Here is a 26162-nt window from a genome sequence, read left to right as displayed (position 1 = left end):
TATATATTTTCTTTTTTTGTAGTTCTTTATTCGAGGGTCTGGAAAAACAATTTACACAGATCCTGATTGCTCCCCCACATTACCAACGTGCCATCACACATGGCCTTCAGTATGCTGAGTGAGCTTGCAACACATCTTCTTACTAAACTACGGTGATTAGGCAACCTTTTCTTTAGTGTTTGGTTCATATTTGCGAGGTATGGTGGCAGAGAGCTTTGAAATAAATGTGGCCAAACTCTTAAAGCGCCTGGTTGATTGTGGTCCAATTTGGCCGCTTTTCTGACCTAGGCTCACAATCTCACCTTTTTTCAACCTTACATAGACGGATAAGATACGGTGCTCCAACTTATTTTCCGTTTTCCTGTTTTTGGAACTTAACCAATCAAGGAACAGGAGAAAGTCCGCTAAACAAATACCACCTCATCCTTTTGATATGCATGCAGAACAAAAGGCGAATAATAATAATTCTTTTCCACCCCCTTAATCTCGCCTTTTTGTACTTTTTTACTGCCCATCCGGTTACTCGGGTTTTGGTTATAACAACTACGGGGCGGGAGCAGGAGCCTGGAGGTGTTTTCTTGTCTATTACCAATGACGAAAAGTCAAGCCCTTTGACGATTGGTTCACTTAGTTCCCAATCATAAGAAAGAAACACATGCTCCCATTCTGATCCGCAGGGCATTTTTCAACATCTAGCACATCGAAGGAGGAGTCTCAAGTTGTCTCCTTTTTCGACCAACGAGGAAGCGGCAAACCCCTTCGCCGATTGGTCCGTTTTGTTCCCAATCACAATACAGAAGCGCATGCTTCCTTTCTGGTCCGCAGTGTGTCTTTAACTCCTAACACACCGGTATGCCTGCTACCTTCCCCTCGGCTCAGAAGGCAGCAGGAGGTACCGACGGACAGGTGGGTCTCTGTCGTTTGACACGTCTCTTGTGAGGGATTGGCCCTAGAGCGTTTCCTTAGAGGACGCGCCTTCACAATTCCTTTTGGGGTACCAGCTCCAATCACTATTTAAGATCAACTTAGCATCACTCCAGAGTATGGAGTAAGGCATTTTTTTGACAAACAAGTCCACCTTTTTACAACTATGATATGGGGACTTTTTTCATTATATTCTTTCGAGCTTATTCTTCGTCATTTCCTGCTGGGCTTTGGAGTTTCCTCTTTGTGTTTGCCTTTTCTACTCAGAGTCATCTCTCTGAAGCCTACTAATTCAAAAATTCAAAAATATAATGAATTATATGTTTTCTCCCTCTCATCTCTTTAGAGCAGGGCCTCTTTTTTGACCTGAGCGAGTGCCAGGCGAGGTGAGGCCATCTCCATATAAATTTATGGGTGAGTTTATTCAACTTTGAACCTGAAATGTGGACTATTCACACACTCATTTCACGGCTTCCGTTTACTACAATAATGTAATTACATTTGTTTTTGTTATAGGAGAGTTCTTTGTTCATGATGTTGAGACCACCACATAAATAAATAATTTATACCTGGTAGGTCATTTATTTTTCTTTTCTCACTTTTTACAGTTGCAGTAGTGTAAATCCAACAGGTCCTGACGAAAGCCTTGTATGGCTGAAACATGTTGACCATTCTATTTTCACAACTGGTAGTGATATTTGTTTAACTCACTATCTTCACTCTGCTTTTAATCTTGCCACTATGATGACCCCCCTTAATAAAGTCGTTTCTTGGCATCACACTAGGCAATCTTAACACACACACCCTTTCATCACTCCACAAAATTTCTTTTTAGTACTGCAACAATACTCCATCTTCAACCCACCTATACTTTTTTACTGGCTCTCTATCACTGGTGGATCTGTCGCTAGTATTCCTCTACATACAATCAAGGAGGTACTTAGCAGATACAAGTTCTTAACAAAACCCAGATGACGAGACTCCGCCATTGGGTGGGCTGATGGGTATTATTTCACACTCTTCCTGCTCTCCTTATACAAACTACTTATGAATGTACTGGTTCTTTGTAGCTTTCTCTACAGACCCTTAGCATCCCTGTTGTGTTTTTGTTGGCTCCCACAAAGGACCAGCCGGAATCGGAGAGAGTAAAAGTTATGGAGGACTTGCTACAAGGACCCCCGTGGTCTTCCAAGAAGAGACGGGCAGCCTCCAAAAGAGATTCGGAGGGTTCTAACGAAGGCACCATCACCTCAAGCGATAAAATGGAGGATGCTGACTTACTGTGATTTGTACTGTCTGGTGTGGGTGGTCTGCCGGGACGAGTTACTGGGTGGTGGGTCAAGTTATATGGCACATACGAGTGGCCAGCTTAGTAGATTTTGCCTAGGGGACACCCTACCTGCATAAAACTGTGATTTTCTGTTACAGTTAGTAATGTATAGAATCCTCATGGGTTGCCGACAGGCATCTCTAGCATTGGAAGGGCAGGTAGCTGTAAACTCGCCGCACAAGGTGATAAGGAAAGGTGGTTGGGGTGGGTGGGTTTCATGTTGAGGTGGCTGGTTTGTTTGGGTACTTATTAAAATGGTCAGTGTTGGGGTCACAGGAGGCGTCAACAGAAGACACAGACAGCAACACATAGTGAGGTGGGGGCATGTCCCTAACTGCCGATATATTCCAAAAACATGAACAGTTTATCTACAGTTAATTTAAGTTTCTTGTGTGTTTCAAAAAATGACACCCTACAGCCTTTCCTTTCACACTAACTATACCCCAGTAATATTATCACATTGTGAACTTTAATAGCACCTCTCACTTTGCAGTCTGAGGAAGAAAAGGAATACCAATTCTCGTGTTAAAAGAATAAGCAGCAATTTATCAGAAGACATAGCCTGATAATTGACCTCTTACTCTGAAGCACAGCAAATATGACAATATAAATGCAAAATGTAAAAGGTATCTTTATTTATTGCTCTTATGCTACCATCAGAAATTGGCTTTATCAGTTTGGGAAAAGCTGGGCTATTATGTTAGAAGTGAAATAATAAAAGACAAATGTCCATAATGCCAACACCGCCAAAATATGGGGCTTTATAGCACTTAGCCATGGTTTTCCGGATAATGTCAATATTTCCCCCATGCCCACAGGTGCTTCCAAAGTAGAGCACAATTCTGCAAGAAAAAGGGGAGGGGCGATACTGTGGGGACAATTTTGTATCGCATAGAGAATTTTGTCGAAGAATACTGCTTTAACCATATTGACACAGCCAATGATGGATAATGGCAGTGAAGCCCACAGATCCATGTTTCTCTGGAGAGATTCCAAGAGAGGGAGAATACTACTCACCCAGCATTGAGGAGCTGAAAATATCTTACATACCTCACGTATCCGAAAACCTCAGATTCCATTTTCAATCAACAACACCATGTTGTGGTGTCTGAAGACTACGATTGAAAAATAGGGTGAAATTAGACAAGTTAACAGCCCAAGGCCCTGAAGAATTTGCATTGCTCGTGTATGGGCATCAGCATAGATTGAAATGTGGTCTTCTATCCCTGCTACATAGTGCAATCCAGGTATAATTCAATATGTTATCATCAGCCCTTTAAAAGGTTTAAATAGCCAATGTGAACAGTAGGAAGAAGTGGCCCGTACTCTGGCTGCAGCATAGATATTTAAAAGGTGGATGTAGGACAAGAAATGATTGGCAAACAACATACAGTAAGGAGTGTAAATAATCCCACCTATCCAAGTTAAATGCTTTCCGAAATTCAGCAGTAGGAGGGCTAGAAGGCCTTCCAAACAGTAAGACACAGCAATGACAATGTGGACGCCTAATGTTATGACAGATGGATCAAAATGCCATCAAGCAACTTTGGTAAGCATTTATCAAAGAGAAGGTTTATATTAAGAGGCAGTTAGCAAGCACCTTCACCAATACCTTGCTTTCTATGTTTATCAATTAAAAAGCCAATCAGGAAGCACACTAATCGCCAATCTTCAAGGCTTCCGAAAGATGGGTTATGATGGTATCACTGAGATCTGGGGGAAGGATACCTACTCAGAAACTCTAAGGAACAAGATTATGAGATATGGATAGAGTTTGAGACAAACTTGAAGGGATCAAGTGGGAACCAATTGGGCCCATGGATGCTCTCCTGGGAGAGGTATAAGACTGGCCTACGCCACCTTTTTAACTGACATTGAGATGTCCAGTCTCTATTTTTTTTTAGAACAGTTTTGAAAGGGGAGTGCAAGCCAAGAGACGTTCTAGCTCCTTGGTTTCTGTGAAATGCTGCAACTGTATGGTCCAGTGTAGTAGGGAGTGCATGCGTCAGCTACCATTTGCCTCTATGTCACAAGTAAATGTGATCCAGTGCAAATTTCATCAATGTGCATGGAAGGATATTTATACATACCTTGTCAGTACAGCAGTTTAGCAAGCTTTGTTTCAATATTCATATATATGTACAATTCTGTGACGCAAAGCAGATGTTCTTACCACATGCCAATCTCACTTCAGTCAGGAAATGTAACCTATTGCCAGGCCATTGAGAAATGACTTAAAAGCTTCCCAAGGTATGTCCGGGGAATCAAACTAACTGCAGTTAAGTTGCAAATAGAGCTCAGTTTCCTCACTTAAATGCACAAAGCGTTAAGCCTCCACAAGCCCCATAACAATAGACTAAAAGTGAATATAATTCAAGAGTGGTTTAAAATGTGCCTAGGGAGAATATCAACCTGTGAGGCCAAGTGTGCATCTGCCTTCTAGATGAAGAAAGAGTAAAGGAATAATATAATCCTATGAAGACTGTGTTGGAAATAGTTGTAGGTTAGTGCATGTCAAATGTCTGACAAACCATGGGAAGAGGCAAAGATAGACAAAGGGGTCTATTCCAAATGGACAATTGCCTGATAGGGAATATGACTAGATCATACCCAAAAGTTACAGCAACCTCTTCACAATAAAGGTACATTAAGACAGCCTTTTTAAAAGTCACATAAGTCTGTATTCGCCTAAGATCTATTAGTAAATTGTTTCAAAACCTTGGGCCTAATTTTCCAAAGGAGCATCCTATTCTTTCTTTTCACTGCGCCAACGAGATATGAAGGGAATGCACCAAGCCTGAACAGCATACAGTAGTATAATACTGAAGGATGTTGGAGAGTTTGGGCTTCTCTTGGCCACAGAAGATTTTGTGTGCCAAAGAAAACCTTTAAAGTGTAATAGTAGCCTAATGGCTAGCCAATGTAGATTTCACTGGCTAGCAGATACATAACTGAAGACTTTTAGACCTTTGAGAATCCAAACAGAAAGGTTCTAGACAAGCCGGGGTATCATCAGCAAACAGCTTCACTAGACTAGATTTAGGAATCTGTAGTGATATTCATACAGTGCATACTCCTCCCCTGAAAACCCTTGGGAGTTCAGAGTCATTTCTGGCGGGGAAGGGGATCCTACAGATAAAAAAAACACATTGGTGCATGCTAAATACAGCTCCTACTGACTCATTACATGTTCTGCTTCCATAAGAATTTTGGCCCACATTTCAGTTTGCAAAGGACAGGGCAGAACTTATCAGGGCTCTCTACGCCGACGTCACCCATGACTGAATAGCAATACCTCTTCATTGTGAGCTTGAAAATATTGATGATAAACAGATGAAGACAACTAGATCTGGTATTAGGAAGATTCCAACAGTCCAATAGGCCACAGGAGAGATCACCTAGAAGAAACTCGTACTCTTTTATCATCATCTATTATTCTTAGAGGAATAAGAAATACAGTTTGTAGTCACACGCCTTGAAAACGTCACATTGGCGACGAAACAAGTGTCGGCTGAGGATCATGTATTTGATTGGAAGCGTATTAACACAATAAAGACGATGAAAATACATCACATGTCCTTGGACTCATAGACTGACTTTTCTGGCTATTTGTCCCCAAACATGTTATTTAAACAAATTGTTGGAGTTCTTCAGTATATTGTTTTATGATGCAGTGGTTTGTTATGCTTTGGAGTAACACCGCCATTGCCCTTACAGGTAACAGGGGTATATACTGTAGCACCAGACTTTGAACAAGTATTCCTTCTGCAGACTTTCTACCATGACTAGTTAAGTACTGTGCGATATCTTTTAGTTATTGTCACAGCTAACTGTGTATTCAATAACTATTAAAAAATAGTTTGTGCACGTAATCCCTGACCAAGGCCCACCCCCACACCAACCACCCCAATACTCACGGACACGGAATACCCCCACTCTCTGATTGCTCTACCTTAGCGTGAGTGCACACTGAGGGAACCCTTTGTCTCCCGACACCCAACACTTGCCCTCCACTACTGTGCTCTTGCCAACACCTATATGCTCCCTCCCACAGTTCTGTCCCCCCAGTTACTGGTAATACCGTTATAAGAACTGTACAGACCCCGATCCTACGCCTCCAAGGCGGAACTTCACGCACCAACTAGTATTCTCCTTCCTCCCTTACGGAGCACAATAACGGAGCCCCCAGCCTGATGACACACCTGACCGATCTGTACTGTTTAATGGAAGAAATGTCAATTACCATGAGTTTGTATTCAGAAAAGTTGCGCGCACGGCTGAAAGTGGCTGAATGTTGACGCCACGCCAGCCATTGGTCCACTTTGTACCCAGGAGCTACGATGCAACAATAAAAACAAATTGAAAAAAAAAAACTATCAAAAAATAGTTGGTTATTTTCCTAGTTGGTCCTATTCTCGAGATACAGTATTAGTATTTTAATCCACACAGGAAACCTAGGACTGCCTGTGACAATGGCTTTTGGGTGCAAGTCGCTGTAACACATGTTCACATTACATTTCTACATGTCCTACTTTTAAATACTTATTTATCATAAGTGGACTTAGACACTTGTAACTGCGTTACACACAGTTATGTAGATAACCCTCATAAACGCTATGTATTGAGGTGATGCGGTTTATGTTGATTCTCCGCCCCACATAGACGTTATGGCATTTATCATTGGGTCATCTCATTGTGCTGTATGCCTACCTCAAGCCTGAGGTCAACTCTAGAGTAGCGCAGTAGTGTCCAGAGAAAAGGTAAAGCCACATAAGAGGGTTTATATTAAAAAACACACCTTCATCCAAAGTTCACTTTATTCTAGAGCGGATGTGGTCTGTTATTAAAAAATATAGCATATGGGTATACGGTTAAACCGAGTTACTGGGTCCTAGTATATCACTTCAAAACAAACTGCCAACATGTTTCTGCTCCTCTTGGCCCAGCCGGGTCTATGGAGCATTCGTCAGGACAAATATACAATTAAAATTATACTCACACCCTTTTTGTGTGGTATGTCAGTGGTTCAAATTGCTCTCACTGTGGTCTGATACTGGAGGTTCTATTAAACCTAGAAATATTTTTTTTTGCAATTATATACATATAAATACAACCTGTAATTCTATTGTTCTGTGGCTCGTAAACCTTTATGTGTATACAGCAATTAATCACACTTCATTATTAATTTCAATGTGAAAACATTCTTTCATGTTCACTGAATGTTAGAAAAATGGGAGACTATTTGGCGAATTACGTGGGGGAAATTCATCATATGAGATAGCGTGTCAATAACTGATGGAGTTACTTATCATATGGCTTAGCCTCCTCTTTGATTTGAGCATTAAATCAATGAGTGGCGTCATGGTCTGTAAGTTCTCGATTTCTTATAAACCAACTCAAACATCATAAATATTACCATTTTTATGCCATGCAATCGTATCGTAGGTTTCACACACACAATTCAATGCATTACGTGCCTTCTTTGTAAAGGGATACCTCGGCTTAGACTTTACCTCGTTAATATGCCTATTGTGTGTCCACGGGGGAAAAAGGACATCTGAGTCCCAGGCTGAAAATAGAAAAAGGGGAGGGGGGCGGTTTAATACATTACCGTTCACGCATTGGGGGCCCTCATTGTGCGGAACGCGAAAGGCCGGCTCGGTCTCGTTATCCGTTCCTTCTTACCCGCATTGAATGGCGAATTCCGCGTCTGGTGCTGGCACTGCCCCCGGACGCGGAAACTCGTCAGGATCGGGTATTTGTGTTGCCTGGATCATAGAAATAAATGACAGACATTCCTATGGACATGCTAACCCATAAAAATAGAAAAAGGGGACTTGCGTAGTAGTACCTCTACATTTTCAAATTCTATTGAAATTAACAACATACTCGTAGTTAGCAGATAATGTGAATGTGGTTTTTTCTTGGGCATAAAAATGGTGGAGCTATTATGACAGTATTTATGACAAATCAGTCATTTATCTATGGTAAACTTAACAATAAGTTTTAAAATGGGTGGACTTCATAACTCGCGGTATTACTAGTGAACCTTATGAAAAGGTCAAGAAAGCCCAATACATGACTAATGCGGTGGTGTGTATACATAGGGGGCTAGTGTGCTTGTATTCACAACCTGCCAATTAGTTCTTAATACATTTATCGGCATAAAATGAAAAGGAAGGACAGCATAGACAATGATATTGTTTCTCAATCTTATGAAAAGTATATACAGATCTGTACCTTACTAATGTGGTGTACTACTGCAGAACCCATATGCTTTCACATGCACAGAATGAGGAGGTGTACAGTCTGTCTGGCGAAGGTATCTTAAGCAAAGTGGTGCCACTGTACATTATCATTAAGACCCCTTTGGTGGGTTTTGAGTCTATTTACCCATCTTTGCTCTTTCTCGTAAAGGGTTCTTTCCGGATTGCCTGATTCGTATGTCAGCATCTCAATCACAGTCCATTTTAAATCTTCAACTTTGTGACCAGTTTCTAGGAAGTGGGTACAGAGTTTAGTGTTGTTCTTTTTTGTTCTTATATTACTCTTATGTTCCCCAATTCTGAGTTTAACCTTCCTGCAGGTCATTCCAATATTTTGTTTTCTACATGGACATGTGATCATGTAGATAACGTGTTGAATTGCAGGTGGTGTGTTGTCTCTGAGTCCAGAGTAATGTCTCTGAAAGTTGTAGTGTTTTGCTGGTCCCTGTTAGATTGCAAGCTTGACACGACCCACAGGGGTAATGACCTGTAATTTTGCTCATTGATGGGTTCATTACAATGTTTGCTACAGGTTGTTGTCTTGGACGGGTGTGTACAAGCATGTCTTTCAGGTTACGTGTTCTCCGGTTTGCAAATCTTGGTTTGGGCCATTCGAGATTCCCTGAAGTCAGAATACGCCAGTTTTTATTAATCAATTTCTGGACTTTGTATGTAACCGGGCAGTACGTCGTGACATGTGACAAGGTCCTTAACAGGTTCTTTTGTAATGGTTTCGAGTAGAGCAGTTCTTGGCTGATTATTTGCTCTTTTCCTGCATTTTGCAATGGTTGTTTTATTGTAGTCGCGATGCTGTAATTTTTTCGTTAGATCTTGTGTCTGTGTTTTATAATCAGTCTGTTGACTACAGTTTCTTTTCAGTCTAAGAAACTGACTGTACGGCAGGTTGTCTCTCAGGGGTTTCGGATGGAAGCTTTTGTATGATAGTAAGCTATTCTTTGATGTTAGTTTGGTAAAGGTCTTTGTTTCAATTCGCCCATTCTGTAAAAAAATTGTCAGGTCTAAAAAGTCTATACTGGTGTCATTAGCTGAGAATGTGAATTTCAAGCATTTGTCTCTCGTGTTGAGCCAATCCATGAATGACTTCAGATCTTTGTCTTTCTTCCAGAACATCAGAATATCATCAATGTAGCGCTTCCAATAAAGCACATTGGTAGCGAAAGGGTTATTGTCAGAGAAGATGTTGTTACTTTCAAACTGGCTAACATATAGTCCTGCCACCGAAGGGGCAAATGCACTCCCCATGGAAGTTCCATGTTTTTGTAGGAAGAGGTGCCCATCAAATTCGAAATAGTTTTCGGTTAATGCCAGCCGGCAACATTCTAGTACAAAGTGGCGTGGAGTTCGGTAGTTCCATTCTGTTGAAAATAGAGTGTCTTCTAGCATTTGTAGTGTCTCAAGCTGTGGTAGGCTCGTATATAATGATTCTACATCGAGTCCTACCAACAGCATTGTTGTACTATCGAAGGGCATTTCATTTATTTGAGTAAGTAGATCTCGAGTATCTTTCAGATACGTTGGTGTTTGTTGAACTAAGGGTTTTAGAAATTGGTCGGCAAATTGCGATAGAGGCTCCAACACTGAACCTATCCCCGATACTATGGGGCGACCTGGTGGAAAAAATCTATTCTTATGCGTTTTTAGTAGAGAATAGAAAAAGGGGATTTTTGGTTCCTTTGTGATTAGATATTCAGCCTCCTTCTTTGATATCCAGGCGTTGGTCTCTGCTTCATAGACCATCATTGCGATAGAGTTCTTCAATCTTGGTGTTGGATCAGAAATTATCCTAGAGTAGAATCTCTCATCGGACAGTAGTGTGAGGCACTGTTGTTTATAACCTTCCTTGCTGAGGATGACAATTCCTCCACCCTTATCTGCGGGTTTTATGACAATTTTGTCATTGTGACGCAGTTCATCCAGGGCTTGTTGTTCTCTTTTAGTTAGATTTTGAAAAGTGTGGTTGTTCTCCATATCCATTTCGTCAATCCCTTTCAAGATCGCTTGCTCAAAAGTTTGGATCTCAATGGGTATAGCAATATTGGGAGGATTGAAAGTGGACTTCCTCTTCAGGTTGGTATCTCCAGTCTCAGTTCTTGGATTAGTGTTGTTAAAGTATGCTTTTAGTTTCAAAGTGCGGCAGAACTCGGCCAGTTCGCATTTGAGTTTGAAAGTGTCTAATGTTGGAGTGGGAACAAATCCAAGTCCCTTGTTGAGAACACTGGTCTGATCTTCGGAGAGGTTTAACTCAGTTAGATTGACAATCAGTGATAGCTCTTGCTGGTCCCTGGTTTCTCCATAGTCATGCTGCGAGTTTGTATGTTCCTGTGTTGGTCTTGCCAGGTGAGGGTTTTGTGGCGTCCTCTTTGTTGTTGGCCTCTTCCTAAAAAAGGCTGCTGGTTGGAATTATCTGTTCCTTGCATTTGCATACCCATCATCTGAGGCATATGTGACATACCATTGTTATAAGGATTCATCCATGCTCCAAATGGTGGCATGTACGGTTGGAAATAGGGGATTTGATTGCCATTGTATCCCCTGCCAGTGAAGTTCTGTCTAGGTCGTCTATTGCCCCTTTTATAGCAAAACTGGCGGTAGTTGTTTCTTCCCATTCTAGGGGTTAAATCTTCTGAACCATCATCTGATCCATCAGTTGAGTTCCATCCTCCAGAGTCTTTATCAGAGTCTTGGTCAGGTGGTGTATATTCCTCCTTAGTGTAGGGATGCATCTTCTCTTGACTGAATCTTTTTAAGTCTTTTGCAAGTTTTTGTAACTTGTTTTGCATTAAATATTCTTGTGTCTCACTCATTTCCTTATTGATTTCGTCAAGTCTTTTCTTGAATACTGATGGGGATATACCTTTCCTTAATTCATTTTCGCAAGTTTGTATTTGCGTCAAAAGTGCATCTGACAGTCTTTTCGCAGTTTTAACTATGAGGACCAGATAGTCAAGGGTACACTTCCATGATATGGAAGACCAGTCGCGTCTAAATGCTAGGTCGTGTAGGAAAATCCTTGGTGCGTTATTAACAAACAGGCCCCTCGGTGCGGATTTCGATCTTAAATACTCCGTCATTATAATGCCATGGATGGCTGTTCTGATTTGATCTCGTTTTTTCTCCGACAGACTATCCCAATTATCAGTTTGAGCTAATGCCTGGGTTAATTCTGCGTTCTGTAGTAAGGGTTGTGCCGCTAGTATCTCACTAATGTCATTCTCCAAGTAACTCAAGCCAAGGTTGTCCTCCATGTTGTGGATTCAGGTGAATTCTATTGCAGCTACTGGAGTTGTAGCTTATATTATTCTCCCGCAGCTGTGCGCTGCTTAATATTCTTTAAATCAGAGGGTAGGGAGGAGGAAATTGTGTCTAGTCTGTTTCCCAGGTAATCTTATTTATCATAAGTGGACTTAGACACTTGTAACTGCGTTACACACAGTTATGTAGATAACCCTCATAAACGCTATGTATTGAGGTGATGCGGTTTATGTTGATTCTCCGCCCCACATAGACGTTATGGCATTTACCATTGGGTCATCTCATTGTGCTGTATGCCTACCTCAAGCCTGAGGTCAATTCTGGAGTAGCGCAGTAGTGTCCAGAGAAAAGGTAAAGCCACATAAGAAGGTTTATATTAAAAAACACACCTTCATCCAAAGTTCACTTTATTCTAGAGCGGATGTGGTCTGTTATTAAAAAATATAGCATATGGGTATACGGTTGGACCGAGTTACTGGGTCCTAGTATATCACTTCAAGAACAAAGAAGGGTAAATAGACTCAAAACCCACCAAAGTGGTCTTAATGATAATGTACAGTGGCACCACTTTGCTTAAGATACCTTCGCCAGACAGACTGTACACCTCCTCATTCTGTGCACGTGAAAGCATATGGGTTCTGCAGTAGTACACCACATTAGAAAGGTACAGATCTTATATACTTTTCATAAGATTGAGAAACAATATCATTGTCTATGCTGTCCTTCCTTTTTATTTTATGCCGATAAATGTATTAAGAACTAACTGGCATGATGTGAATACGAGGACACCAGCCCCTTGTATATGCTATTCACCCTGTTCAAACTTATGTCGATAAATGTATTAAGAACTAATTGGCAGGTTGTGAATACGAGCACACTAGCCCCCTATGTATACACACCACCGCATTAGTCATGTATTGGGCTTTCTTGACCATTTCATAAGGTTCACTAGTAATACCGCGAGTTATGAAGTCCACCCATTTTAAAAATTATTGTTAAGTTTACCATAGATAAATGACTGATTTGTCATAAATACTGTCATAATAGCTCCGCCATTTTTATGCCCAAGAAAAAAACACATTCACATTATCTGCTAACTACGAGTATGTTGTTAATTTCAATAGAATTCGAACATGTAGAGGTACTACTACGCAAGTCCCCTTTTTCTATTTTTATGGGTTAGCATGTTCATAGGAATGTCTGTCATTTATTTCTATGATCCAGGCAACACAATACCCAATCCGGACGAGTTTCCGCGTTCGGGGGCAGCGCCAGCACCAGACGCGGAATTCGCCATTCAATGCGGGTAAGAAGGAACGGATAACGAGACAGAGCCGGCCTTTCGCGTTCCGCACAATGAGGGCCCCCAATGCGTGAACGGTAATGTATTAAACCGCCCCCCTCCCCTTTTTCTATTTTCAGCCTGGGACTCAGATGTCCTTTTTCCCCCCGTGGACACACAACAGCATATTAACGAGGTAAAGTCTAAGCCGAGGTATCGCTTTACAAAGAAGGCACGTAATGCATTGAATTGTGTGTGTGAAACCTACGATACGATTGCATGGCATAACAATGGTAATATTTATGATGTTTGAGTTGGTGTATAAGAAATCGAGAACTTACAGACCATGACGCCACTCATTGACTTAATGCTCAAATCAAAGTGGAGGCTAAGCCATATGATAAGTAACTCCATCAGTTATTGACACGCTATCTCACATGATGAATTTCCCCCACGTAATTCGCCAAATAGTCTCCCATTTTTCTAACATTCAGTGAACATGAAAGAATGTATTCACATTGAAATTAATAATGAAGTGTGATTAATTGCTGTATACACATAAAGGTGTACGAGCCACAGAACAATAGAATTACAGGTTGTATTTATATGTATATAATTGCAAAAAAAATTATTTCTAGGTTTAATAGAACCTCCAGTATCAGACCACAGTGAGAGCAATTTGAACCACTGACATACCACACAAAAAGGGTGTGAGTATAATTTTAATTGTATATTTGTCCTGACGAATGCTCCATAGACCCGGCTGGGCCAAGAGGAGCAGAAACATGTTGGCAGTTTGTTTTGAAGTGATATACTAGGACCCAGTAACTCGGTTTAACCGTATACCCATATGCTATATTTTTTAATAACAGACCACATCCGCTCTAGAATAAAGTGAACTTTGGATGAATGTGTGTTTTTTAATATAAACCCTCTTATGTGGCTTTACCTTTTCTCTGGACACTACTGCGCTACTCCAGAGTTGACCTCAGGCTTGAGGTAGGCATACAGCACAATGAGATGACCCAATGATAAATGCCATAACGTCTATGTGGGGCGGAGAATCAACATAAACCACATCACCTCAATACATAGCGTTTATGAGTGTTATCTACATAACTGTGTGTAACGCAGTTACAAGTGTCTAAGTCCACTTATGATAAATAAGATTACCTGGGGAACAGACTAGACACAATTTCCTCCTCCCTACCCTCTGATTTAAAGAAGACTACTTTTAAATACCACACACTCTGCCTTGCGGGCTCCAAGGCTTACATAGAGGTGACATTAATATTTAAAGGGGAGGTTTTGGTCTGTGAAAAGGGTTTATTTTGACTGGTCGATTTTCAGTTTTTACTCTGCTACAGTCAGGCTACAATGGTACGCCTAAAAACATTTTTGGACTGCCACTGTAGTGAAGAGCACAATAGGAGCAGCAGTCAGCTAGTAACATTTAACTCACTGGCACAGGATACACCACGTATCATATACTAGGGACTTGTAGGTAAATTAAATATTCCAATATGACCAGGTTTAAGAAGGAGGCATGCAGGCACTTTACCACTGGTTAGCAGGGGTAAAGCACACACAGGTCTAAAGACAGCAAAAAATATAGGGTCCAGCACAAAGTAAAAAATCTGGAGTGACCACGCAGAAAGGTGGATTTCCTACAGTAGCCACACGCTTGCAATGAAAGTTTTAAATTTCAAAATAAACTTATTGCATATATTTTTAATATAATAGTCTGCGTGCTTCCTAACAAACAAGTGTCATTAGAACAACTATAGAAATACTTTTTATTTTGAATACCCATCACACTAAAAAAAAATCTTATTAGTTCAAATAAAAGCTCCCACAGCTTTGAGATACTGCAACCTGAAACCATTCTTTAAACACACAAGGAAGACAAAAAAATAGAAAACAGTAAAAATGGGAAGGAAGAAAACAAAAGAAGAATTGGTATGGTAAAGTATTAGCCCACCGCCCCTCTCTCTTACAAACATGGTTTGATTTTTTTTTTTACTTGTACCATTGGGAAATGGGTGTTTGAGAAAGGTGGCTAACATGAGTTACAGCATTCATTGTACGCATTGATTATCTTAACTGGTGAACATCAGTGGTTTTTCACGTTTGAGACAGAACCATACCATCAGCTTTTAACTTTGGTTTTGTCATTGACTTTCTGGAGTTTTTATGCTGCACTTTCTTTATTAACAAAACCAGTTGTGAATGGTTTAGGCGTTACTCTGCAGAGTTTATGAGGTGAGGCCAACCCTCCTCAAGTAGACATTCCAGGCTGCGCGCAGTCTTTGACTATGAGCTGCACCTATTGCCAACAGGCAACAGGTTCAGGTGCAGCTCCTGTGCCTAAATCAATCTGGGTCGCCAACTCCACTGCTCACAGCCAAAGCCTACGTGTAGCAGGAATACCCTATGGGCCTGCCTATGGCCAGGCTCTTCACACAACCATTTTTAGGCCTCACATAGGCGGTGCATGCGCTGTCTCATTGAGAAATGCTGTGTTGAGAATGTGGTCTTTACTTCTGCCCCTCATTGCCAATCTGTTCAAGTTTGTTTTGTTCCCAAAAGCTTGCTTTTCAATGGTTTAGTTTCTTTATCAGTCCCACCTTTTTGTGTCTTGCTCCTCCCCTGAAGTAATGGCCTATTAAGGGTATCCTCTCTGTGAAGGCTTTTTAGGTCTTGCCTACGCAGAGCGCATGAGCTGCATAGGAAAGAGACCTCTTGAAATCGATTCAGCTTTGCAGGCAAAAACATGCACGTGTTGCATTGCTTTCAATGCAACGCGTGCACGTTTGGCGATTCCCTTGAGGGAGCGAGCAGCACCATATGTTAGCAATTATTGCGCTCGCTCCCGCAAGGGAAGCGCTGCCTGCTCTCGGCCGCACTCCCTTCTCACCACCTACTTGCACAAGGCATGCACGCTTGTTGCCTTGGACGCGGACAAATTTTTTTTTTTTAACTATTTCTACCATTCAATGAGATACCAGACACCATTAAGTTGTTCAATGCTCTACATGAAATATCCGCCTACTTAACCAGACAGAATGGTATGTGGATAGGAGTAAAATTGGTGGAATAGAATGGAGCTCAGGTTAAAGTCCTGGCTTGCTAACTCGCTAAAACTGATTGAGAACACCCCCCTCCCCCCAACCGCGAAATCCCTTTATTTACCAGTGCTCCTAGTTTTGCATTCCAACCCCATTTGACCTGTATGCCAGTCACAGAAGATAGTGCTTTAAAACAGCCTGTCTGAACTGCGCAATATAAAACCTCAAATAATATAAACAAATGTTTTTTATAACCCCCCTCAGAACTCCACCCTACCCACACCCCATGGGTGCATTACACCAATGCTGGGAAGTCAATATGCCAGTAAAAACGCAGCAGATCCGGTTCTACTGGACGGCCCCCTCCCACCCATGTACCAGTTGCTGCCCATTGCCGGCCCGGTCCTCCTCACCCCACGATGACCTCAACACTTCCCCAGTGTAGGGTTTAGCGCTTTTACGCAGCAGTTGAAAGGAGGCCCTGAGCTGAGATTGTGTAATCCGGGGTTTTGACGCAGCTGGGGGCAGGATGGCGGTTTACACTCCTGCCGGACTGTGATCTTTACACCGCTCACACTTAAAAGGGAAACCGCCCCTTTAACCCTTTCCGTGCGTCAGACGGCCCCTGACCGTCCGTAGTCACGGTGGGCGTGTGCGGAGGACGGCCAGGGGTCGTCCTGACCACGCCCAGTCATAAATCACCCGCACCACGGCGGAATTCCGGCCGCGGTCAATGGGTTAAACAGGCAGAGGCGCTGAGCGCTTCGAATCACAAGCTCAAGGAAAGGCGGGCTAGAAGTCAGCAACTGGAGGAGCAACTAGCGTTAGGGAAAAAAACAAGCATTGGCATAGCCAATAGGTCTCGCCTTTGGGACCTGCTGCATAACTAAATACTTATAAGGTCCCAAAGGCGAGACCTATTGGCTATGCCAATGCTTGTTCCCTTTGCGTTTGTGCACTTTTTCTTTATATGCAGCCTGCATGTTTTTTCTGAATGTTCCATTTTTTGGCCTCTATTTCGTGAACCTAGTGTGCAATGTTTTGTACAGATTATTTTCTGTATGTTTTGGGAAGGTTGCCATTGTTCTCGTGAAACTTATTTTTCTTAATGTGCGCAATGTTTTGAACAGATTTGTTTTTTAAAGCTTTGGAAAGTTTGCCACTTTCTTTATGAAACTTGTGTTTTGGACAGCTTTACAGGGAAGGCTTTTTTAGATGAATAATTTATTGGTAACATTGGTATTGTTTTTGTAAAAGCTTGTTTTGGTTGCAGCCTGCACTTTTTTTTCAACTGTTCCTATTTCGGGTTTCACGATTCTTGTGCACAATGCTTTGTACGGATTCTTTTAATTAAAAAAAATGTGTGAAGCTTGCCAATATTTTTGTGAAGCTTATGCACACGTTTTTGGAAGGCTTTGTTTATATACGTTTTCTGGAGGTTGTCACGGTTTTTGTGAAGCTTACGCGTCTTTTTTTCCAAGCTTGTGATTGAGTCCCTTTAAATCCAAGTATTGTCAGTTAAGGCTTTCAAAGGCGCACATTTCACTTGCTAAAACACAAATCTTTAGAAAATGCAAATGGAAGAAAGAGGTGGAGCATAAGGGTGTAGTTGACCGCTCTGTGAAAGCTAGCCTTTTGTAATTCTTAAATACAGTTAATTGCAAAGTGTTCACGCCACTTGCAAGTTGTTTTATGGGTGCTACAGGAAGGAGACAGGCCTGTTAAGATGAAAACTAGGAATCAAAGGCTATGTATGTTTCTCAGACTGCTTTGCCATGTGGCGGAATATGCACAAATTAACGCAATATTCCACTTTTAAGATTTCCCAACAGAGTATTATATAGGGAAAGTCAACCGTATGTTATTGACGTTTTTTTGTGAAACGTGTGCAGTTTTTTTTGCACTATAATATGGTATAGCCTGCACTTTGTCGAAAGGATTCTTTTTTCATTTAATTTCAAAAGGCTTTCAAAAGGCTTTTACGCAATAATCCCTACCCTACTAGCCTATGATTAAAAAAAATGATGTGCGATATCTTCAAAGGCTTTCTTTCTATAATATGGGAAAGTGTGCACGTTTGTAAACAACTTTTCCTTTTTTAGGTCTCGCCTTTTCCATTCCGAAGGAATGGAAAATGGTGAGAATTCAAGTGCTCAAAATACTCGTCAAACCAAGGGTTTTTTGGTGCGGTTTTCTTCGAGTTCACGTGGCCACAGGCATGCGCTTTTGGGTCATAAACTTTCACAGCAATCTGTTCCCCAGCTCCAGCACCTCCCCTCTCTCTCCCCGCACACAGCCTTACTTGGATTTCTCCTCCTCCTCCCCAGCCAGCTTCCCCCAGGCCGTGTTCCCTCCCACCTTTCCTCCTCTCTGTCCCTTCTTTCATTTTTCTGCTTTAAACCATTATGAAAACATCCCCAGAATATCTAGGAAATGCAGCGGTACAGTACTATTACCTACCATCCCGGGTATTCCACACATATTCCTGTAATTTTGTGAAGTATCTACCGCAGCTTTTTGCTGCTGAAGAAACCTGGCCCTTTTACCAGCAGAAACGCTCACTTTTAGACATGTTTACATGCCCAGTGCATAACCGGGCCTTTTTCTCCTTCAAAGTTAGTTTTGTCATTCTTACTAAGTTGTTGTGACACCTTTCTTCAGACGCAGGCTCATTGGCTAACCTTCCGCTTAAATAATGTTTGTTTCTTCATTGAATGTATCATCTTATCAAGTGGCGCCTTACTTTTTCCGTCCCCCCTCCATACTCAACCCTCTTCCTTTTTTGTACTTTTTTTTCTTTTTAATGTGACCTAATTAACGTTCCCTCTTGTATTCACGTGACGTCAACGAGATTAGAACATATTGTGAAAAGCGCGACCTGTTTGCGCGGAAGGGTTATGCTAACAAGATCACCTGTTAACAAGGTCACCCTCGAGTTTCGATAGGCGATCCGAGCGCTGAGATGGCTGGCTCCTCGCGCTCAGACGACCATTGTCCACAACAGCGGGGGCCCCTGGCAGCTCTTGGTCGGGCTGCGCATGCGCATGGTCACAAAAGCAGTTCTGTCTGTGCAGCTCAAAGCGTGGCAGTCTGGACGTGTCTCTCTGAGTACATTCATACTTATTCCAGTCTTTAAGCCCCTGAATCAAGGGTCTTTTCATTAAACTTACCAATCAAGAGTGTGACATCTTTCTTCAGACACAGGCTCATTGGCTATGCTTCCGCTTAAATAATGTTTGTTTCTTCATTGAATGTATCATCTTATCAAGTGGCGTCTTACTTTTTCCGTCCCCCCTCCAAACTACACACACAACCACACACACAACCACACACAACAACTACACACACGCAACCCCACACACACAACCCCCCACACACAACCCCCCACACACAACCCCACACACACAACCCCACACACACAACCCCACACACACCCCCAAACACCCACACACACACAACCCCACACACAACCCCACCACCATACATGCATACAACCACTCACACATACAACCACTCACACATACAACCACTCACACATACAACCACTCACACATACAACCACCCACACATACAACCACTCACACATACAACCACTCAAACAACTACACACACAACCGCACACAACTGCACACACACATCTGTCGCCCTCACTCTATCTATTCCCCTCACTCTATCTATCTATTGCCCTCACTCTCTATCAATCTATCTATCGCCCTCATCCTATCTATCGCCCTCACTGTCTATCTATCTATCGCCCTCACTCTGTCTATCTATCTATCGCCCTCATCCTATCTATCGCCCTCACTGTCTATCTATCTATCGCCCTCACTCTGTCTATATATCTATCGCCCTCAGTCTGTCTATCTATCTATCGCCCTCTATCTATCGCTCCACCACAGCATCACTCAGGGGCACCACAGCATCACTCAGGGGCACCACAGCATCACTCAGCACCACCACAGCATCACTCAGCACCACCACAGCATCACTGGTTCAAATATGTTCTCTCAATGTTTGAAGCTTTATTGCAAATGTCACAAAAAAATGTTAATATTTCACTTCTGTTCTTGGATTTTAGTCACTGAACATAATCTTCACAACAGTTATTTACAAAAGTTTAAGCTATTGCCAGTAAAAAGTACAATCACTTTTATTTAAGTATTAATTATTTAAAAAAATTAAAAGCCAATGTTAATTGTAATATCAATACATCTAAGTAAAGGCAATACAAAACATGTGACATTACAAATACTAAAAGTGTCACATATGCTAAAGTTAAAAGTATTAGCATTGTAAATCACAAAACATAAATATAAAATGTAATTTACAAAACCAATAGCTCAAACTTTCCTACTGCGAGACCTATTGGCAACGCCAGCGCTTGTTTGTCTATTTTCTGAAGCGTCTACTTGATAATCCCAAACCTACTGACTCATTATGAAACTTGTTTAGCTCAGTCCTCAACCTTCTCATCCTTTCATTGTTATTATTCCTTTTTTTTTTTTAAATTTAAACACTTTTTTTGTATCTTTCCAGTGGAGCATTTTACTTAATTTATTCAGGAAAAGAGAGAATTTATATAGCGCAAACTCTACCCGAGTCTTTTACCTACACAGAATTGATATTACTTTAAAAAAAAACATTCATTTATTATTACTCACGGAGATACTGAGTAATTTGCCTTAAAAGAAAAATGGGAAACCCAGACCAATACTTATACCTAGTTTACCTGTTCTAAAATTAGCCGATTTAGCCGATCTGTTCCAAATGTCATATACGTATTATATTCACGATTTTTCTAAAAGTTTCATTTTATTGGTCTCTTTATGTTGTGAAGCTCATCCACAATAATCCCAACTCTACTGGTCTTGAAGTGAAGGCTTTTTTATTTGTATAGCGATTTTACAACATGTTTATTGTAGAGAAGCTTGTTCTGAATCTTCTTTTTTTGGGGATTGTGAAGCTTGTACGCGATATTATGTACAGCTTTCTTTCTATACGTTTTGGAAAGGTTGTCACTGTTTTGCTTTTGGCAATGTTTTCAACGTCTTTAAAGGTAAGGCTTTTTAAATCTATTTTTTTTTGCAGAACATGATTATTTCTGGGAAGCTTATGCGCAATGTGTTTAGCAGCTTTCTTACGTTATTATGGGATAGAGTGCACGCTTGTTCCAGATGTTAAGTTTTATTTTTATAAGTTTTGTGAAGGTTGCCACTGTTTTCGTGAAGCTTATTTTGGTTGCAGCCTTCACTTTTGTTCTCTAAATGTTCCTTTCTTGTTTTATAACCTATGTATTTTGAGGATTACTAATACCATAATGCATTGTAATGTACTTTGGTCCCACACACCACAATTCAACTTCAGAAACCCTCCCACATATTTAAATCTATAACACACTATCCCACTCTTCATAATTCCACTACCGTTCATACCATTTAATTACTATCCACATACTTCTACAGCACACCATGCAACATATCTCCACTACACAACTCCACACCACACAATTCCACAACAAAAAATACCATTACAACCCATCTCTACATCGCACTTCAACAACCCGGATTATCTATCCCACACACAAAAACTGCCCCCTCATCTCTCCCTCACACTACCACTAACCCTACCTACTACCAAGTCACTTTTAATAGATTAATTTATCAAAACTACTGAATTGATTTACACTAAACTAAACAAAAAAGGCACTTCCTTGTGTAAAGTTCTACTTTCAATCCAAGTTAGGTGTAATTCCGATCACCCTTTGTTTTCTATATCTTAGAGCAAAGAATCCTATTGGAGTTAAAACTGGAAATGTCACTTTTTTAGACCCCACCCTTTTTTGCTTCCCTACTTGAAGCATATGCACGCACAAGTCTTACCACCTTACAAGGCTGTGACTTAGTAAGGGTTCTGGAATGCAGAAGACAGCAGACTGTACTGTAACAGTCAAGGGTTGGACATTATATATTCTTAATAAATCATCTATTGCTGGTAGTCCTCCTTTGTAAAAGTGGTGATGAGGATGGGATCCAATGCGATACCATGTGGAAATGTATCCAACCCCACCGAATTGCCCAGGACTTGAAAGGAGGGAATTGGTTGTCATGCATATAAAAGCTGGCAGGTTCTGTGTCAAGTGCAGAGTATTAAACTTTTCATTTATTAGATTTAGTCATTTTTGTTGATTTGCGGGTATATGTTCACTTGGAGCGCAGACTGCCTCTGTCAACAACCGATGCCTTGCATTGCTGCAGGGCATGCATGCTCTCTATGTTCACAAGTCATGTTACACGGCTCCATTTTGATCCCAGTACATGTATCCTACAGTGTGAAAAACAGAGTTTAGCCGGACCTGCCCCTCCAAAAATTGCTATTCCACTGCCCTGGTGAAAAAAGAAGGTGCTACAGCGATTTAGCATATCATAGACTGAAAACTGATGTGACGTGCTTGGTGTAAACCTCAGGCCAGTAACAGCGATGAAGGACCATCTACAACTAAGATGACCGCCGAGTAGGAGCTCTCCTCTGAGGCTCCCGGGTTAGGGACTACCAAATCGGGATTTATCCCTTGTCTACCCTGCCATCCAGCCCCATCCTACAAACAATCCAACGCCTTTATCACCGGACTGTGATAATAGTGTGGCTTACCTCTCGGATACACACATTGACTGCCTAGCTGCTCCTCGCCAGAATCGGGCCTTCCAAACCGGACAGGAAGCGAACCCTACACCCCATGATGCACGGATGAGGGTCTATTCCACCTGTAATCCATGATGGGCTGAGTTTTACACAGGGTTGGTCGTGACTCCTCTCGTTGCCTTCCCTGCAACACCGCTGGAGCACCGCTTATCCTGTGCTAGCCCCGCTGCTTCAGATCATTGTAACATAGGAGCAAAGTTTACTTCAATAAGGAAGCTTTCCTAGTCGGAAGCGAAATCAGCGTCTTCAAACTTACCGAGACAGACCACAGGAACCCACTGCTGCCTGAGTCAGGACTCGGAGGATCGCTGTGAGAACGCCGCATGAGGACTCTGTGAGAGCGGAGGATCCATCCTCCGGTCCCGATCCACCACTGCGCCAGAAGCATTGCCACAGGAGGTAGGACTCGAGAGCTGATGACCCACCATGCAGTCAAGAGCTGCTTCATCGGAAGCTCTGCTGCTTGATCCGGGACTCGGGAGCGGACAACCCGCCGTCTGATAGGGTCCACATCGCCGCATGAACCGGACACTTACACAGCGCAAGATCTGCATCATCAGAGACTCCGTTGCTCGAGCAGGACTCGGCTGCTCAGCCGGATTACTGCATGGGCCGGGACTCGGGAACGGAACGACCCGTCCTCTGTCCAGTCTCTCATTGACTCACACAGCGCAGGATCCGGGGGTCAGGAGTTGCTGACCCGCCTCTCGCCTGACTCCTCAGCACCTCCGACACTGCCGCAGGACCCAGTGCTCTGAGGTGAAAAGCCCTCTGTCCGGGCTCGCATCGACTCGCACAATGCAGGATCCAGGGGTCAGGAGTTGCTGACCCGCCTCTCGCCCGACTCCTCAGCGCTGCTGGCTCTGCCGCAGGACCCGGCGCTCTGAGGTAAAAAGACCGGGAGAGCTTCATGTGGAAGATCAGAAGAACATCAGTGTTGACCCGCCCTTTGAACGGTTTCTTGCCACACCACAGATTGCTTATCCCAGGAAGCAGATTAATGTGGCAGGAAATCTATCGACACAGGTAACCCTCCCTCCCTTCCTCCCCTATCACTAGCACCCTGGAAAGAGGTGAGTGGTTTCATACTCCAGTATCTGGGAGTATCCTGGGTTTTCTACGTGTACGATCTCTGTTGGAACTCTATATATTTTATCAAGGGCAAACCGTTCCAGGCTCTGTTCCCTCCGGTTTCCGCACTAGCAAGACAGAGCATAGTTGAGCCCACGCAAGGGCAATTATTTTTAATTATTTACTCTTTGTCAAAAGTTTACGCCACGCTGAACACTAAAGCGCTGAACCTGACTCGGGGAGACAGTCCCCGTTCTCTTCTTCTTTAATGCCAATGGTGTTTAGGGCGACTCCCTCACATTTTGTACATCTACTGCCCATGCTAGCACCTCCGATTGGCTCACGGTGGGCATTGCAAGGCCCCCATTTTGTGCCCTCATTTAAAAGTCCAGCAATGCCACCCTCCAAAATGGCCGACATAAGTACTCAAAGAGAGAAAGGACTACTTACTCCTCAGTAATTCACAGAACCACAAAGAGGACCACTGTTATGCTCTCTTTTGGTCCTCCCACTGAGGACACTGCACAAGCAGACTTTCCTTAACACTATTGGAAACTTTAAAGACCCATAGTGTCTGTATATTTTATATTTTTTATTACTATTTTTATTTTATTCTTATTTATCTTTTGTATTCATTTGATTTTGTTATTGATGATGTGCATTCGTTTGCCTAACATGTCTTGCCTGCTTTTCGTTGACCCTCTACTTTGCATGCTGTTACTCCCTAGTATGTGTCAATTTTATAATCTCTTTTGCGCCCTCCTCCACCCTACCTTTGTGGCTCCTCAAGAGTGCGTCCAGCCCACTGCTGGATTGCTTTTTACATCTCAATCATTCTTACCATTCAATCATGTGCCCATCTAACCCCACCCGGAACGCTAATCTCGTGCGTTACAGACCCAACTCCTGGTACATTAATTACCCTAACAAAATGACCAGTAATGCAAAAAAGAACTTCAAGCACAGCATTCTAAAACAACATCCTGAAACACTCATTTTAGATAACTATCACTCAGCGACCAACGGCAGCACGAAAACAAACTTAATTTTCTACACTAATCGCCCGGCTCAATGGAAAAACAGCTTCTCTCGTCACCTTCAAGTTGACAAGTCAGCAATAATTCCCTATGGCGAAAAAATCTCCGCTACCATCTCCCTGACCTTCAAAGGGGTTCTCACCATTTCCATTTACAGAACTGGAACCATTCTCATACAAGCCACCAACCCTCACCTCACCACTTTTGACCGCCACTTCCCCACACTTCTCTCCTCGCTAACTCAACTGAGCTATCAAACCCTTTCCCCCCTATCCCCCACTACCCTCACTAAAATCAGGGAACCAATCCAATCTCCCTGCCCTTACGACCCCCTCAAGTCATGGACTTCCACCATTACTCACTACAATCACACTATCCTTATTCTCACTCTCTGTCGCCAAACACCCACCATTCTCACTTCTACTGCTCCCCCCAGGAGCAACAAACTCACAACTAACAATCCCCCCCAAGGCCAATCTTAACAGCTTGGTCTCTAACCTCAGTCTGCCTGCTACTGTCATCCCCACAGACACTCCCCTCTCCACCCCTGAGAGCCGGAACCCTCCTCCACAAGCTTCCCCTACCACCTACACAGACCCTGATCCCCCGACCCTTACTTATCCCTGTGAAACGTAATTTCCAATCCTGTGGTCTCTCTCCCCCCTCCTACCACAGCACTCTCCCCCAACTCCGATGTCGCCCTCCCACATTCACAACCTGCCTCCATCACCAATCTTGCTGACATTGCCCGGAACCCTGACGCCTGTCCCAGAATTTCTCTCCCTCCTCACTTGGACACCAGCCCCACCTTCCCTACTCTGAACTTCCCGAATAGGAACAGGGCTCGACAAATCTAAAAAATCTCACTTGACCTGCAGGTCGAGTGAGTAGACTTTTCTACTCGACCTAACAGCAATGCACTCGACCCACAATTGATCGCATAATGGACTTTTTTCAAAACATATGCAGCGCCAACAACCCAGGAAAACGTTAATTTCATCCATTTACCTCCCTATGTGTGTATCAAAGTGCTGTGGGGAAGGTTTCTGCGAACATACATGGCAAAAAAAATACCTTAACTTTAACATGTATACATCAGCCAATTTCAAAAGGATCCTACAGGCCTTCCTCTCAACAGAGCAACAGTCAACTCTGCACAGCCAAACAGAGGGGGACGGGGGGGATTGGAATCATACCAGGAACGTCAAGTAC

The 26162-nt window shown here is 42.5% G+C and overlaps 1 protein-coding gene across 2 annotated transcripts in view; it reads right to left on the bottom strand.

Annotated features, from left to right (window-relative positions):
• CDK7 (cyclin dependent kinase 7) overlaps window positions 1-26162 on the bottom strand; it is a 306650-nt gene that overhangs the window by 221845 nt on the left and 58643 nt on the right. Inside the window, exon 1 of one of the 2 annotated variants that reach the window (XM_086960720.1) lies at window positions 23099-23354. The exons of the other annotated variant lie outside the window; for it this stretch is intronic. Coding sequence (XP_086816846.1) covers window positions 23099-23290 — 192 coding nt within the window. The 5' untranslated portion in view covers window positions 23291-23354. Of the gene's footprint in view, window positions 1-23098; window positions 23355-26162 lie in introns of those variants that run through there. 2 annotated transcript variants of the gene reach the window in all.

This window comes from Lissotriton vulgaris, chromosome 3_1, assembly GCF_964263255.1.
Source record: "Lissotriton vulgaris chromosome 3_1, aLisVul1.2, whole genome shotgun sequence".
In the NCBI taxonomy this organism is placed as follows: Eukaryota; Metazoa; Chordata; class Amphibia; order Caudata; family Salamandridae; genus Lissotriton; species Lissotriton vulgaris.
This window is presented reverse-complemented; position numbering and strand designations above follow the sequence as displayed.